Raw genomic sequence first — 14848 nt, forward strand, 5'->3', positions numbered from 1 at the left:
GGTGCTGGAAGAGATAAGCAGAACACTCCTTCAGTTCCTGCTGTTTGGTCTGTCAACCAGAATTAATAGAACTACAGGTCCCTTCTCCAGTATCTGTTGCTGTTCAGTAAAACCATGCCTTTGTGGAATGATAGTTTCTGCATGTCTACAGCCATTTTAATGCAGGAAATTATAATCACCCCTACAAAGGGAGTTTTAAAACCAATATTTGCTTGGGCAGAGTTTCCGACCCCCTTAGGGAATGGAATTGTACATTTATTCAGTATATGTATATGAGATGCCCTGTGCATACAAATCGTTCCTGTTCCAACATGGAAGTTAATGAGCCGGATCGTTTCTCCCTACACAGTAGTTAACATTTTATAATCTGAATTCACAATGTGCTGGTGTCGGCGGTTAGTTAAATGTACCTCTGACGGGAGACCAGCCGAGTGCCAGGGGTCTGTGAATGTGGGTATAAGTCTCTTGGCATTAAATGCTAGGATACGCAGAGCAGTGTGTGGGAGTCAGTAGCAGAGCAGGGAGGAACAAGTGCTTACCAGGCAGAGTAGAGCAGTCTGCAGAGCAAAGGCACTGGATAAGATGAGACACACCAGATAACAGTATGCAGGCTTATGTAAAAAAAAGGCACTAAGTTTGCCCATGAGCAGTAACCCATAGCAACCAATCAGCAGGTAGCATTTACTTGCCACTATAAAACCATACATATTGGTTGCTATTGGTTACTGCTCCTGAGCAAACTTAGTTCCTTTTATTACATATTGGGTGCTATAACGAAGGAGATACCAGTATAACACAGTAAAGCAGCGCAGGGCAATAGAAGCACTTGTCGCAGACCAAGACAGTGAGGCAGCATGTATAGCTAGGTCATCCCTTGTTTTGGAGGCAAAAGGGGTCATTTATGAAGACCCAAGGCAGTAGTGCCACTTATACAGAGCGCACTTCTGATTGAGGTGTAGCCTGTGACTTCTACATCTCATGCCAGATAAAAGATGTGCCAACAGCTGCAGAGTGACCATCAACAGGCAGAGGTTGCAAAAACTGGTATTTTGCAGCAATATTTTTTGCCCTAAACTGCAAAACCTTAACCAGTAAAATGTTGTCATTTTAGGACTTGTAGCACTTGGTTTCAAAGGAGCAGACGGGAACAGGTAATGAATTTACTTCCCCAGTCTTACCGGCACCCTATCCAAACCTGAAATAGTTGGACAATGTCAACTCAAACCCATCCAACTTGTGGATTTTGGGCCAACCCACCCATTAGTAGTGGCAATCCTAGTTGTAATTCATTTAGAGTGCAAATTGCAAAAACATGGTAAATTGTACCTCCTTTTTTGCACTTTTCACCCTACCTTCCACATCCAAAATGACCCCTAGGCTTTCAGAATGCACATATGGAAGCTCCAAGGGGGAATTTTCCCAATTGAATCAGTAGCTCCTGGGCGGGGAGGCAGGAAAGTAAAAGACCAATTTAGAATCACAGAACATTGTCTACTCTAGTTGATGGTGATATTCCTTGGGGCCCGGGTCAGGCACCCTAAGTCATTACCCTGAATGAGAGATAACAGCCAGAATATTAGCAGCAGTGGGAATGGGAAGAGAAGGTCGAGTGTATAGAATGTGTATGTGATAGAATAGTATTATTCCTGAGGTTACTGTTTATAAGGTGCAAATCAATAAACGCAAATTTCAATGTTTAACAGGAAATCAAAGAATTTGCAATTTTGCAGGTGAATAAAACATCATCAAAAGAATGGGAGACGGCTCGTTGTCAGTTATCAACATGTATCCGCCTTCCCAGACATATGTTATATTCTCACACCATGACATATCCTAGCACACACAATGGCGCTGATCACGGCTGCTCAGACACACACATGTTCTATTCCATCCCTCTCAGCAACGCAGACATGTCGCTCTATTTCAAATTATTCTAAGTGGTTTTTTTTTTCAAGATAAACAAATTGTATCTTTTCTTCCGAGCCAATATAAGAATATGTAATAATATATATATATATATATATATATATATATATATATATATATATATATATATATATATATATATATATATATATATATATATATATATAAAATGGCAGAATGGAGTGCACGACCAAAAGTTCATCCACGGCCTGGGTGCTAGTCCAAAAGATATGTAAAAGGCTGCAAGGATTGACAGCACTCCAAGGCAATAATTCACAGCAGGTCAATATGGCAAATAAAGTGTAGATTTTATTTGTGGTCCAACGTTTCGGCTGCACACAGGAGCCTTCTTCCCTGACGAAGGCTCCTGTGTGGAGCCGAAACGTTGGACCACAAATAAAATCTACACTTTATTTGCCATATTGACCTGCTGTGAATTATTGCCTTGGAGTGCTGTCAATCCTTGCAGCCTTTTATATATATATATATATATATATATATATATATATATATATATATATATATATATATATATATATATATATATATACCATTCCAAAGTTGCACACGTTTATTCTGGAAATTACCTGGGTGCCCACCAGAAAAGGATAAGCATAAATGTTAGAGTCCTGCGCGGGTCCATTTTTTGGGACCCGTACCCGACCCGTACCCGCAACCCGGACCCGCAACCCGCATTCTTACCCGCTTGGACCCGCTACCCGACCCGACCCGCAAGTACCTTATCCGCAACCCGGACCCGCGACCCGCTGACCATCAAGAATCAGGAAGTGCTGTCATTAGAAACCGGAAGTGACATCATCAGAAGTCGATATGATAAGGAAAAAAGAAATAAAACAGGAAGTACATTCATTGTAAACCGGAAGTGACGTCATCGGGACACGGCGTGACCAGAAAAAGGTGCAAATATCGTTAATGAGAAGATCCGCGGCCCGACCCAGGACCTGCACACCCTCAGAATCACCGCCCCGCGGGTATACCCGCACCTGGAACTTCTCAGCACAACCCGCCAGGTACCGCAGGTTTTTGCGGGTAACCCGCGGGTACCCGCGGGTACCCGACCCGCTGCAGGACTCTAATAAATGTACAGAATTGCAGCACTCACAGGTTTTTTAGGTATATATATATATATATATATACATATTTATATAGATAGATGAATAGATAGATAGATGTTAAGATGTTAACTTTTCTTGCCTACTGCTGTTAGATCGGTTGCCATGGGTTACAGAACCAGGACAAACTTCTGCCACATAGGCTCCATGATGTGTGTGCATCCCTTTGAGCAACATTAAGGGAAGGCAAACAAATGATTCACTTCCGCAAATCATCTGACTGGATGAGACAAATAAATATTTTAGGAAACAGTCAGTATTATTTTGATTTTCATCTCCAGTTATCATATTGATGCTGTAAATAATGTCTATCAAGTTAAGCAGGCTCACTTTTACTGAGTTCATCGCTACAAGTGCAATACTTTAAGGCTTGACATCCAACACTTGCTGGGAGGCAAGAAACTCACCCACTTTCTTGGCCCTTGATTCTCAGCAACCTGATTTGCCAGGTAATTGATTATCAAGAAGCTGATTGGCTATGTAATTGATTATCAACTTCCTGACAGTTTCCAAGTATAGCTCCCCCAGCACAGCAGTGCAGGGTGGGAGAGAGGCTGAGCAATGGAAGGGGACAAGCCCCAATTCTGCAGGTTGGGTGGGTTTGGCCTGACTTTTTACATTTTGTTGGCCCACCCCATTAATATTTTTTCCACCTTACTTGCCAGACTCAACCCCCAAATGCAACATTTAATGTAGATACTCATGCAGTTGCTTAACTATAACCCCCATCAGAAGTTTTTTTTTGGAGGGGTCCAGTTAGCACAGCAAACCTTCTGTCCCTGCAGCCGCCACCTCTGGCCTCCACTCATGTGGAGGTAGAAAAGTGACTGGGGAGGGTTGATCCCCAGAGTACCCCAGCCCCACCGCTACAGCTTGCACTGTTCTCCTTCCCTCCTCCTCTAATGAGGGAAGGGTGAGTATACTTGACACTCTAAAATTATAGTATATCATTGGCTAGTATCTTTAGGGGCAAACAGCATGGGAGCGAGAAGAACTGATTCCCCTCACTGTGCGACCGCCCCCAAGACTCCACTCCAAAGAATGAAGATCACTTAAGAGTCAAGAAAGTCAAGAGTGAGTTTATTGTCATTTCATCCATATACGTTTGTACAGTACACAGTGAAGCGAAACAACGTTCCTCTAGGACCCTGGTGCTACACACAACATAGATGTACTGGACAACAGACAAAAAGTGCAAGACAGGACAGTATAGTGCAGGGACAGGACAAGACAGTGCACACTGAGCAGATGTAATATGTTAAGTAAATAATGCTAAACGTCAGACATGATGGGTGTATCATTGTGATATTATAGTAGTAAGAACATGATAAAGAACATGATAAAATCCAGATGTGCTCATAGAGGACAATTGTATCCAATGGCTATTTATTTATACAATGAGTACAGTGGCTGTGTAACGTTGTGGTATATAGTAAGGTCAGATGGAGTGTGTGTGTGTGAGAGAAATCTGTCTGGTCCTTGAGCAGTGATCCCCAACCAGTAGCTTGTGAACAACATGTTGCTCTCCAACCCCTTAGATGTTGCTCCCAGTAGCCTCAAAGCAGGAGCTTATTTTTCAATCTCAGGCTTGGAGGCGAATTTTGGCTGCTTAAAAACCAGGTGCACTGCCAAACATAGCCTCAATGCAGGTTGACAATCCTCATAGGGGCTACAAAATGGCCAATCACAGTCCTTATTTGGCACCCCAGGAACATTTTTCATGCTAGTGTTGCTCCCCAATTCCTTTTACTTCTGAATGTTGCTCACGGGTTCTAACACCTGTCTTTGAGTATTCAGGAGCCTTATGGCTTGGGGGAAGAAACTGTTACACAGTCTGGTAGTGAGGGCCCTAATGCTTCAGTGCCTTTTTCCAGATGGCAGCAGTGTGAACAGTGAGTGTGAGGGGTGTGTTGGATCAGCCACAATGCTGGTGGCTTTACGGATGCAGCGAGTGGTGTAAATGTCCGTGATGGAAGGAAGAGAGACACCTATGATCTTCTCTGCTGTCTTCACTATCCTCTGTAGGGTCTTGTGCTCCATGACGGTCTAGTTCCCAGCCCAGACAGTGATACAGCTGCTCAGGATGCTCTCGATAGTCCCTCTGTGGAAGGTTTTGAGTATGGATGGTGGGAGATGGGATTTCCTCAGTTTGCGCAGGAAGTAGAGGCGCTGTTGGGCTTTTATGGCTAAGTAGCTGGTGTTGTGGGACCAGGTTAGGTTCTCCACCAGGTGGAATTTGGTGCTTTTGACGATCTCCACATTAGAGCCGTCGATGTACAGTGGCAGGTGGTCACTCCTAGTTTTCCAAAAAGTCAACAACCATCTCCACCTCCTCTCTGTATGGTGACTCGTCAAGCAGGCTCAGCTTTTCTATCAGATGCTGAGGAATGATAGTGTTGAATACTGAACTGAAGTCTATGAACAGCATTCAAACGTAGGTGTCTTTTTTGTCCAGATGAGAGAGGGCCAGATGGAGGGTGGTGGCTATTGCATCGACTGTTGAGCAATTTTGACGGTATGCGAACTGTAGTGGGTCCAGTGCTGGTGGCAGCAGGGTTTTGATGTGTTTCTTGACAAGCTTCTCAAAACACTTCATGATGATGGGGGTGAGTGCCACAGGACGGTAGTCATTGAGGCAGGACACTGATGACTTCTTTGGCACGAGGACAATGGTGATGGTTTTGAAGCACTTTGGGACAGTGGAGGTGATCAGGGAGATGTTAAAGATGTCAGTGAAAACATCTGCCAGCTGATCTGCACATTCTCTTAGCACTCTGCCAGGGATATTGTCTGGTCCTGCAGCCTTCCGTGGTTTTACTCTGCAGTCATCTTCACGTCAGTCACATCAGACACAGTGCCTTGTCACTAGGCAGAGTGATAGTCTTCCTCATTCCTGTGTTGTTCTGTGCTTCAAACCATGCATAGAAGTCATTCAGTATCAGTATCCGAAGAGTGGGTGGGGCTCTGCTCGGTACGCACTGGAAATGTTTGTGTAAACCTGATCCAGAGTGTTTGGCCCTCTCGTAGCAGATTTCACATGCTGATTCAATTTAGGGAGCACTGACCTGAGATTTGCATGGTTAAAATCTGCAGTAATGATAATCAGTCTATATGGGTGAGTGTTTTGTATGTCTGTGATAGCGCTATAAGCTCCCAGAGCGCATCTTTGGTGTTCGCTCTGGGAGGAATTTAAACTCCAATAAATGAATGGAGGCAAACTCACGGGGTAAATAAAAGGGTCTGCACTTCACCAGCGGTGAGCAGTGGCGGACACAGAGTCCCTGCACCATTTCGTGTTGATGTAAACACACAGACCACCACCGCTATTCTTACTCCTCAGAGCAGCGACTCTGTCAGCTCGAACCGCAACTAGCCCATCCAGCTGAATGGCGGCATCCGGGACTCTTTCGCTTAGCCACGTCTCCATGAATACGAACATGCAGCAGTCTCTGAATACACACCAGATTCATGTCCAACTGAGCCTGTACAGCTTACTAGATAGTAGTTACAGCATTGATATGGCCAAGTTCAGCCCTAATAAAATATACCTCTGTAACCACCTTCTTCCATTAAAAAAAAAAACTTTTTGAAAAGTCCAATATTTACAGAAGTGGTGGGGAAATAAATGTCCCGCTTAAGGTAGAAACGTGATACTGATGGATCGGCTTCGGCAGGTGAGTCGCACTTCTGATGAATCAGTGCAATTAGTCTGTAAAATAATGAATGTGCATAAATCTAGCTGTTAATGAATGAGACGCTGTGAAACATCGAACGTCCCGCAGCTGTTCCATAGTAAATAATCCTTCATGATCACAAGCCCTCGCCATATTTATTTTCCGGATGAATGTGAAACCTCACGTATGGTGCCTCTGCAAACTGCAAGCGCCGCGCTTCCATACTTGAAGGACAGGGGATCAAAATAAATCCATCTCTGCCGACACAACCGGTTTCTCATTTACTGATATAATCTGCATTATTAACAAACTTTTCATTGGGTTCAAAACAAAATTCGATGCCATTTATTCAGCGCTACAATTAGTTTTTTTAATTACCTTCTTTATGAAAGTTGCAGGCAGAGAACAAAGCCAGATCCTACTTGGTGGGGGCACTCACTGGCACACAGGTGTCATTATGGGATGGCAGTAGTGTGTGTGTGTGTATTATGAGCTTGCTCAGGGCTGGAACTAGGGGTAGACAGGTAAGGCACATGCAGCAGAATTGGGAGCAATAGATGGGTACCATTTAGACAGGGGCTTGCTCCAAAAAAAACGTTCCTGATACCTTTACGAGACAAATTTCCGGAAATTTGGCTTTTCTAGTGTGAGATCACAATTACGCTCTCCGCACTAGTGATGTACACAGTAGGTCAAGTAGTACTGCCTTGAGCACCAATACTAATTAGCCCAACTCTGATCATGCTAAATCAGCAAATATTTAGGCTACACCAGATTAAAGGTTGAAAGGGCCATGAAAATTAGCAAACCATAAAGCTCATTGACTAATTTCATGGGCACTGCTGCAAGTGCCCCAAAGGAGTGCAAAACTGCACCTCGTAGGACCCATCCACTGAAAATTTCCTCCCGTGGGGCGTGCCCCCCATAAGTAGATGGCAATATTGTATAGGGAGGCAGAACAGATTGTACAGGGAGGCAATAATACATTGTATAGGGAGGTAGAATGAATCTACAATTGTCAGGGACACATAAGCTATTGGTCCAAATTCAGTGAGGAAACAGATTGGCAAAAGTGATGTGGAACTATGCGGAACAGGCAGACATTATTATTCAGCGAGCATTTCATTAGTAGTACTATGAATCAGTGATTAGATCCTGTGGGTCTTGTGCTGCTTGATTCAAGAATTTGAGCAAGGGAATGTTTTTCTGATTGGACAGCAATAACATATTTTTAAAAAGTGGTGAATCCCTTGAAGGTGCTCCCAATGAAATCCAGCAGATGGCTGAGCCTTTAGAACACAACAGGGCTAAGCTTGATGAAAAAAAACCTGGTCATGGGGATTCAGATTAATTCAAAAGGCAGCCCCCGTAGCACAAAGAATAAAGGTGCCCTGGCTGGAATTGAACCTCAGATCTCAGTGCTGTAAGGCAGAAGTGATAACTACTGGAGTAATGCCTGTATCAGTTACACTGTTATTCTGTGCATTCATGGTATCAGACATATTTAATGGATGTTGCATTTCTATGACAACTCATTACCATAAGTATGCTGAAAGTCTCTGCTTCCTTCACTTAATTACAAATCAAACAAAGTAGTTCAATCTCCTATAGAAACAAAGCAGGTAGGAAAAATTTAAGGTTAACATTTATCCTATTGTCTCTATCTTATAATACTGTCTCCACTTTGCCCTACTGTCTCCGCTTTGCCCTACTGTCTCCATCTTGCCCTACTGTCTCCTACTTAATATCTTTTTGCCACAGTCTTGTTGTAATGGTTCTGTTTGATCTACTCCGTATTTTTCCCTACTGTTTCCATCTTTTCTTATAATTGGGAGGTCAGTGTTTGTTATAAATTAATGCAAAGCTTAAGTTGCTATAAATAAATGATATTGTATATTATTGCTCTACTCTTACTATTTATAAACTGATGCACTGCTCATTCTCAGGCTGATACATGGATATTCATCTGCTTCTGACACGCTGATTTGACAGCAGAGCACAGTAGGTTGGAATCTGTTTTAACAAGAGTTTGAATGTAGGAGGCCAGAGCTCACCTTAGTGTTAAATCATCTGGTTAAACATTAGAGTGTCAGTCAATCTGTGGGGGGAAGAGAATTTTGGAAGACATTTCATCATTGGCGGGAGTCAGCCTCAGATAAAATACAAGGAAGGCAAATTCTTTCGACATTAGGAAGTTGGGCCACAGAAAAGGAATGCTCTGGGCACAAAATAATACACATGTAAGTAGCAGCAATTCATTTGATAATGAGTCTGTAACTCATTTGCCAGTTTGATACCTGTGCTGGGCACACTGCTATCTGACAATTTACCCCTGTGCCTCGCATTCCCTCGCTCAGATGGATTCCAACTCATTTCGCTCTTATCAGCTTTATTCTATTCTTCGTTTTTACTCCTTTGCCTTTTTATAAATGCCGTTTCCCTGGAAACTTGCAGTGAATGTCAGAAATATCACAACAGTTCACACACAGAGGGAAAGAAAAGGGGGGATTGGGGAGACTGACTCTGGTAAACATGAATGTGGCACAATGAAATGTGTTTGGCATTTGGCACAGAGTTGCAGAGGGGATGGTATTGCAGGAGAGCAAATGTTCCAACCATCCCCTCACCTGACCTTCATATGAACGAATCAGCATTGAGCATGAAAAGGCAGAGGTTATACTGTTCTTAAGCACAGAGAGGGTCTTTAGAGAGATAAGCCCCTGCCTAGGGACCTGCATAGAGTATTCATTGTTCTTTCTGTGCAAACAACACAAACTGAATTCCCACTACCCGCAGAGTTCACTGTTCTTTCTGTGGATTAATATGGTGGGCATCCCTGATGTAAAGAGTATGTTGTACTTTCTCCAAAAGCCTTGAAAGCTCTATACCCAACGCTTACTAATACCATACTGGTATGTATGTAATACCATACATTTAGGGCACACTGGAAATTCTTAGCGTTATGCGAACCACACAATTTTCAGCTTTTTGGGCAGCTGAGAATTGTCCCTCCATTCTCCCTTCTCCCTTGTGTGATGATTCTGTGCTTGTCAATGGGGCAGTTTGTTAGAATTAACATTTCTGATGATCACAGTGCACCTTAATTGGGCTTATTTTAATGTATTCTAAATTCTGAAAGCTGAGAAACAGCAGGAGCTAGTAATAATGATGCACTGCAGCTCCAAATGAGAAGGGTGTGTACAGCTTTTACTGCCACAGCATAGACAATAACCTAACTAGTTGTGATCCTTTTGTCTTGGTGAATTGCTCTTTTGACTTTAATGATCATTTTCTTTTGCTTGTAAGGAGCCAAATCGAATAAGTAGATGCTCTGGATTTTAATGGTGCTGTGAAGCTTGCAGCCATATTAGATGTTCATGGTGTGGGTTATAAAACTATAATAAAATATGTTAAACATACATTCTGGGAATGCGGAAACAATTTGGAGAGTTTTCACTTTGACTGGTATTACTTGCCCGTTAAAGTCCCTCTTTTATCCTTCCAAGGATGTCCAGGCCTTTCCTCTGGTACCAGTCCCACAGCGGCTGCATGGTGGAAATAGGAATTCATGTGTGATGTTCGACCGCTCTCATAAGTGGTTCAGGTGCACTGGCCATTGGAAAAACCCTAGAGCAAATTTAACTCAGCACCCACTTCCCTGACCTGTCTCTCTACCTGAGGGTCATATACTGGCACAGAGGGCACACTTCACATTTCATTGACCAACAAGGGTGATTTATATCAAGAAAATTATATAACAAAGCATTAGATATCTCAACAGGGAAGCATTGTCACTGTATGACCATCTGGCCTGTCACACATTCCCCTTTACTGACCCCTCTGATCAGAGGTGGAACTATGTGGGGGCTTGGGGTACAGCTGCACCAGGGCCCACCCCATATCATCTGCCAGGATGACTATGGATTAGTATGGCACATTTCCTAACACATTATCAGTGAGAACAATAGAAGGGCCATCGTCACGTTACTGCCTCCCCTCACCTACATAAACATTACTTGGGGGTCTGTAAAATGGTAGTACTGCAGCTACAAAAAATAGAAAAGTTGGGTAGAGAATGGCGAGATGGTGTCAATAGAACTACCTAAAAGAAAGCCAACTGGTTCTGAGCCCAGAAGAGACGATAATAGAGGGGTAATTTACAATGTCTGAGAAAGAAGTGCAAGAGTCCACCCCTTAGTGCTCATTCAGGTAGCGCTGGCTTGAAACTTCACCTTGTGCCAGAGAAAAAATACACCACAAGGTATAGCCTGCAGCATCAGGGGGTTCAGGCCAGTCCTCTTCTTACCACCCACAACAAGGCAGGCAGTAAAGATAGGCTCCTACTGCAGCCTTCAGCCTCTGTTGCTCCCAAACTTTGTACCCAATTTAGGGGGTATATCCACTGTATCTGCCATCAACTGTAGATGCAACACTATTAAACTGATCTCCATATTAACCTGGTGACTCCACCTAGACTGGCACTCAGAGAAGACACAGAGGGCACCCACCTGTTCCGTGGTTGGTTTTGGAAGTCCTAACTGGTGTGTAGTGATTTTTTGAGGTTCTGACGGGCGTGTTCTCCTTCGGGGAGTTATCAACAGCAGAAATGGCCTCTCTCTCGCAGTGTGGTATAGGGATGGGTCCTTGCTGTATCAAAATATCAGCCAAAGCCCTGTAAAGATAACAAGGGGCATGAGATTTCGTGCATTCCATGAGCGCAAGTGTGCAATGTGCTAAAATGTTGAGTTAATCATTTTATAACAGCAAAATAACATATTTAATGAAGTTCAAGACAAGTGTCCATCAGGTGCATACCCAGACCATTCTGGAAGCTTGAGAAGTTTGAAATGGGAACTGTCCTTGCTATAATTATATACCCACTAGACTGATGTAGCATTATGATGCTAATGCTGTACACAACACACTCATGCTCAGATTCTCTGGCCTACAGCAGGAAATACTGATTGTACCAGGCAACCTGTCTGACCTTACAGTAAAGAATCCTTCCTATGTTGATGTGAAATCACCATTCCCCCTCTTTCAGCATTGGACTGGGTCAGTGGTGTTGGAGCCCCCTCCACCACCCCCCACTTGCCCCCAGAGCAGTCGCAACACCCCTCTGCCCCCTTCCCCCCACCAGTGTGTACCTTCTTTTCTTTGCTTTTCTTGATTGCGGCAAAGGGAGGTCAGGGAACGCACAGTCTAATTTTGCCATGGGGAGCAGGCTGGCAGGGCCCATGAGGGCTGAGACCCACCAAGATTTGTGCCCAGTCTGTCACTTACAATAAAGAAAGCCTTCCAATACTTATACTTATAGTGAAAATCCACCTTTCTCTCCCACCACTGAATCACTCATGTCTGCTCTCTTGGCAGGGAATTCCATAGCCTGACTGCCTTTACAGTAAAGGAGCCCTTCCTATGCTGATGGTAACATCTCATTTCATCTGGTATACATGGATATTCTCTTCACTTTCTCTGACTTATTGATGAAGGATCAAAAGATATATCTTTGCTTTGACATTGTGAGTATTTGTACATGTTGTTCATGTCCCGCCTGAGGCTACTTCTTTCGAAGATAAAGTAAAACCAAATAAGTCAAAGCTTCCTTTGAAGGAGAAATAATTGACTGTAATGCTTCTGATTGCTTCTCTCAACCCTTTTCAGTTCTTCTGCACTAAAATGATACTAGAATAATCTGTATTATATGTTTTTTAAAGCATTATAGTTCAAGACACCTCCATTAATTTCAGGTTTCGCTTTTGGCCTATTAATAAAATATATACAAATATATACAAATAAATCATAGACAGGCAATAGTGATTGTCTATGGCATCGTATAGCAGTCTACAGAGTCTACAGATTGCAAGTCTGGGTCTTTTTCTCTAAGATCCAGATATGCAATACAACCAAAGTTTGGATATGGTTGGCTAGTTTTGGCCTGAATGCTGGATGTGGTCCATTCCTAATCAAAACCAAGCACAAATTGTTTTAAAATACATTTATACATGTTTATAATTTACTATATCCCCAAATAAATACTTCTCATTCTGCAGTATAAATCTGCAAAGAATGGACCCCATTAATACACAGTGAGAGACTGATATACAATCAGATTCGACTGCGAGTACAGCTGTCGTGTTTCTCATAAACACATCATGTTGTGTGCAGTTAGACTGTCGATCACAAAAATCTCTCCCGACATGTTGGTAACAAGAGAAATATGAATGAGCTTCCTCATAAATGTGACCTGGAATGGAAAAAGCCTGACGCTTATAGGAACATGAACAGATTATGAACAGAACTCTTGCTTATGGGCTCAGACTTCGCAACTGGAAATAACAATAAGGATACCAAACACATATTCGATTTCATTTAAATGCTGAGATTCTGAGAAGTAACGGGATCTATGGCCAAGTAAGTGATAGTAGCCCAGAGCATGTGCAGTGAATCAGCAGAAAAGAAAATGGGGTTGTGGGGGCATCTTCAGGGACACAGATCTTCCCTGCTAAAGGGCTGTAATGGCCTTGGACAACTAAAGAAGCCCAAAACATAATGTGTAGCATTTCTAGCCCATTTCTTTATTAAGTTGTAGTTTCCTTTTAAGCGTCAACATTGTGAGAAAATGTTTGAGAAATAAGAAATGCCAGGGCCAGATTGATGATTTTCATGTTGTGCAACAGTTTTCAATAGGAGCAAATCATGTCTATTTGCAATACAGCGTCGGCCATCTTGTTATGCTGAGAAAGCAGACCAGAAACAAAGAAAGAGTGCGGAGCACTGACACATTTCAAGGGGAGACTAAACTAGAATCACAGGACTTGAAGAAGAAAGGATATTGCTTGGATGACAGTGTCCCTTTAAGGGCTGAAGGTGGCTAACTACAACCCATAATCTAGCCGGCTTTAAATATTAATAGCAATCACAGCATGCCTCGTTTCCTTAGAAATTGGGGGTATTCTCTTGAAAACATAATACGACTTACAGGATAAATCCCTAATAGCATTTGGTGTGTATCCAATGAATATTTCACATGTCATTATATAAACAGGGGAAGGGAAATCTGGTTAGAGTGGAATGAAATCCCATAAATCCTTTCAAAACAATGTGCTGCCAACATTCTGTTGGAACGTTAGAGGGGAGCCGTCTGTGCATAAACTGTGCCGAGAAATAATGTGTCGCACGCCCCTCGGAGAGAGAACCACCCACAACGTAAAAAACAGAGCATGGCACCCAGCACCCATCACCTAGCCCAGCAAACACTGCCCAACTCAAAGGTATCTACACCACGTCAATAATACAGCCGCTGAACAATGATCAGAACACTTTTCTTTGTTGCTTGTTAGAGGGTGATAAAATCAAAATGAGTTTCTGAGCTAATGAACATAAAATAAAGATGGCTTCCCAGAGGCCTTAGCAACCTGTGTGATACAGACTCAAATGTAATACATGCCCCCCTTGAAGCTCCTACAAACTTAAAATGATTAAGGGGTAAGACATAAAACAATCTAGGGTGCTACATGGGCAATAGGATATGTATTTTGTGTAGTACAGAAGGTAAAATATGAAATATTTTGTTTTGCAATATAAAAACCTTGTTATGAGCTAAAGGGGCCCAACCTGAAGACCAGTTAGGGTGTGATTTGGAGCGAGTGCTGATTTGTGTCCTGGGTACCCCTGGAACTATAGCAGGGTGACTGTTACCCCAATGTTTCTATATATCTGTAACCTTGTTATGAGCTAAGGGGGCCCAGCCTGAAGGCCAGTTAGGATGAGATTTGGGGCAAGTGCTTATTTGTGCCCTGGGTATCCCTGAAACTATAGCAGGGTGACTGTTACCCCAATGTTTCTATATATCTGTAACCTTGTTATGAGCTAAGGGGGCCCAGCTTGATGGCCAGTTAGGATGAGATTTGGGGCAAGTGTTTATTTGTGCCCTGGGTACCCCTGGAACATTAGTAGCGTAACTGTTACCCCAATGTTTCTATATATCTGTAACATTGTTATGAGCTAGGAGGACCCAGCCTGAAGGCCATTCTCAATGTCCTCCATTATACAAGAACAATGGATTAGGTCAGTTCATCCATTAAACATCACAATTTATGTCACAAATGCTTT

At 42.8% G+C, this 14848-nt stretch overlaps 1 protein-coding gene across 7 annotated transcripts in view; it reads right to left on the reverse strand.

Annotated features, from left to right (window-relative positions):
• Positions 1–14848, reverse strand: part of shisa6.L (shisa family member 6 L homeolog) — a 127142-nt gene that overhangs the window by 95810 nt on the left and 16484 nt on the right. For all 7 annotated transcript variants that reach the window (XM_041576018.1, XM_018235438.2, XM_041576017.1 and 4 more), the window contains exon 3: positions 11242–11405. In XM_041576018.1, the coding sequence (XP_041431952.1) occupies positions 11242–11405 (164 nt within the window). The remainder of the gene's footprint in view (positions 1–11241; positions 11406–14848) is intronic.

Source organism: Xenopus laevis, chromosome 9_10L, assembly GCF_017654675.1.
Source record: "Xenopus laevis strain J_2021 chromosome 9_10L, Xenopus_laevis_v10.1, whole genome shotgun sequence".
Classification (NCBI taxonomy): Eukaryota; Metazoa; Chordata; class Amphibia; order Anura; family Pipidae; genus Xenopus; species Xenopus laevis.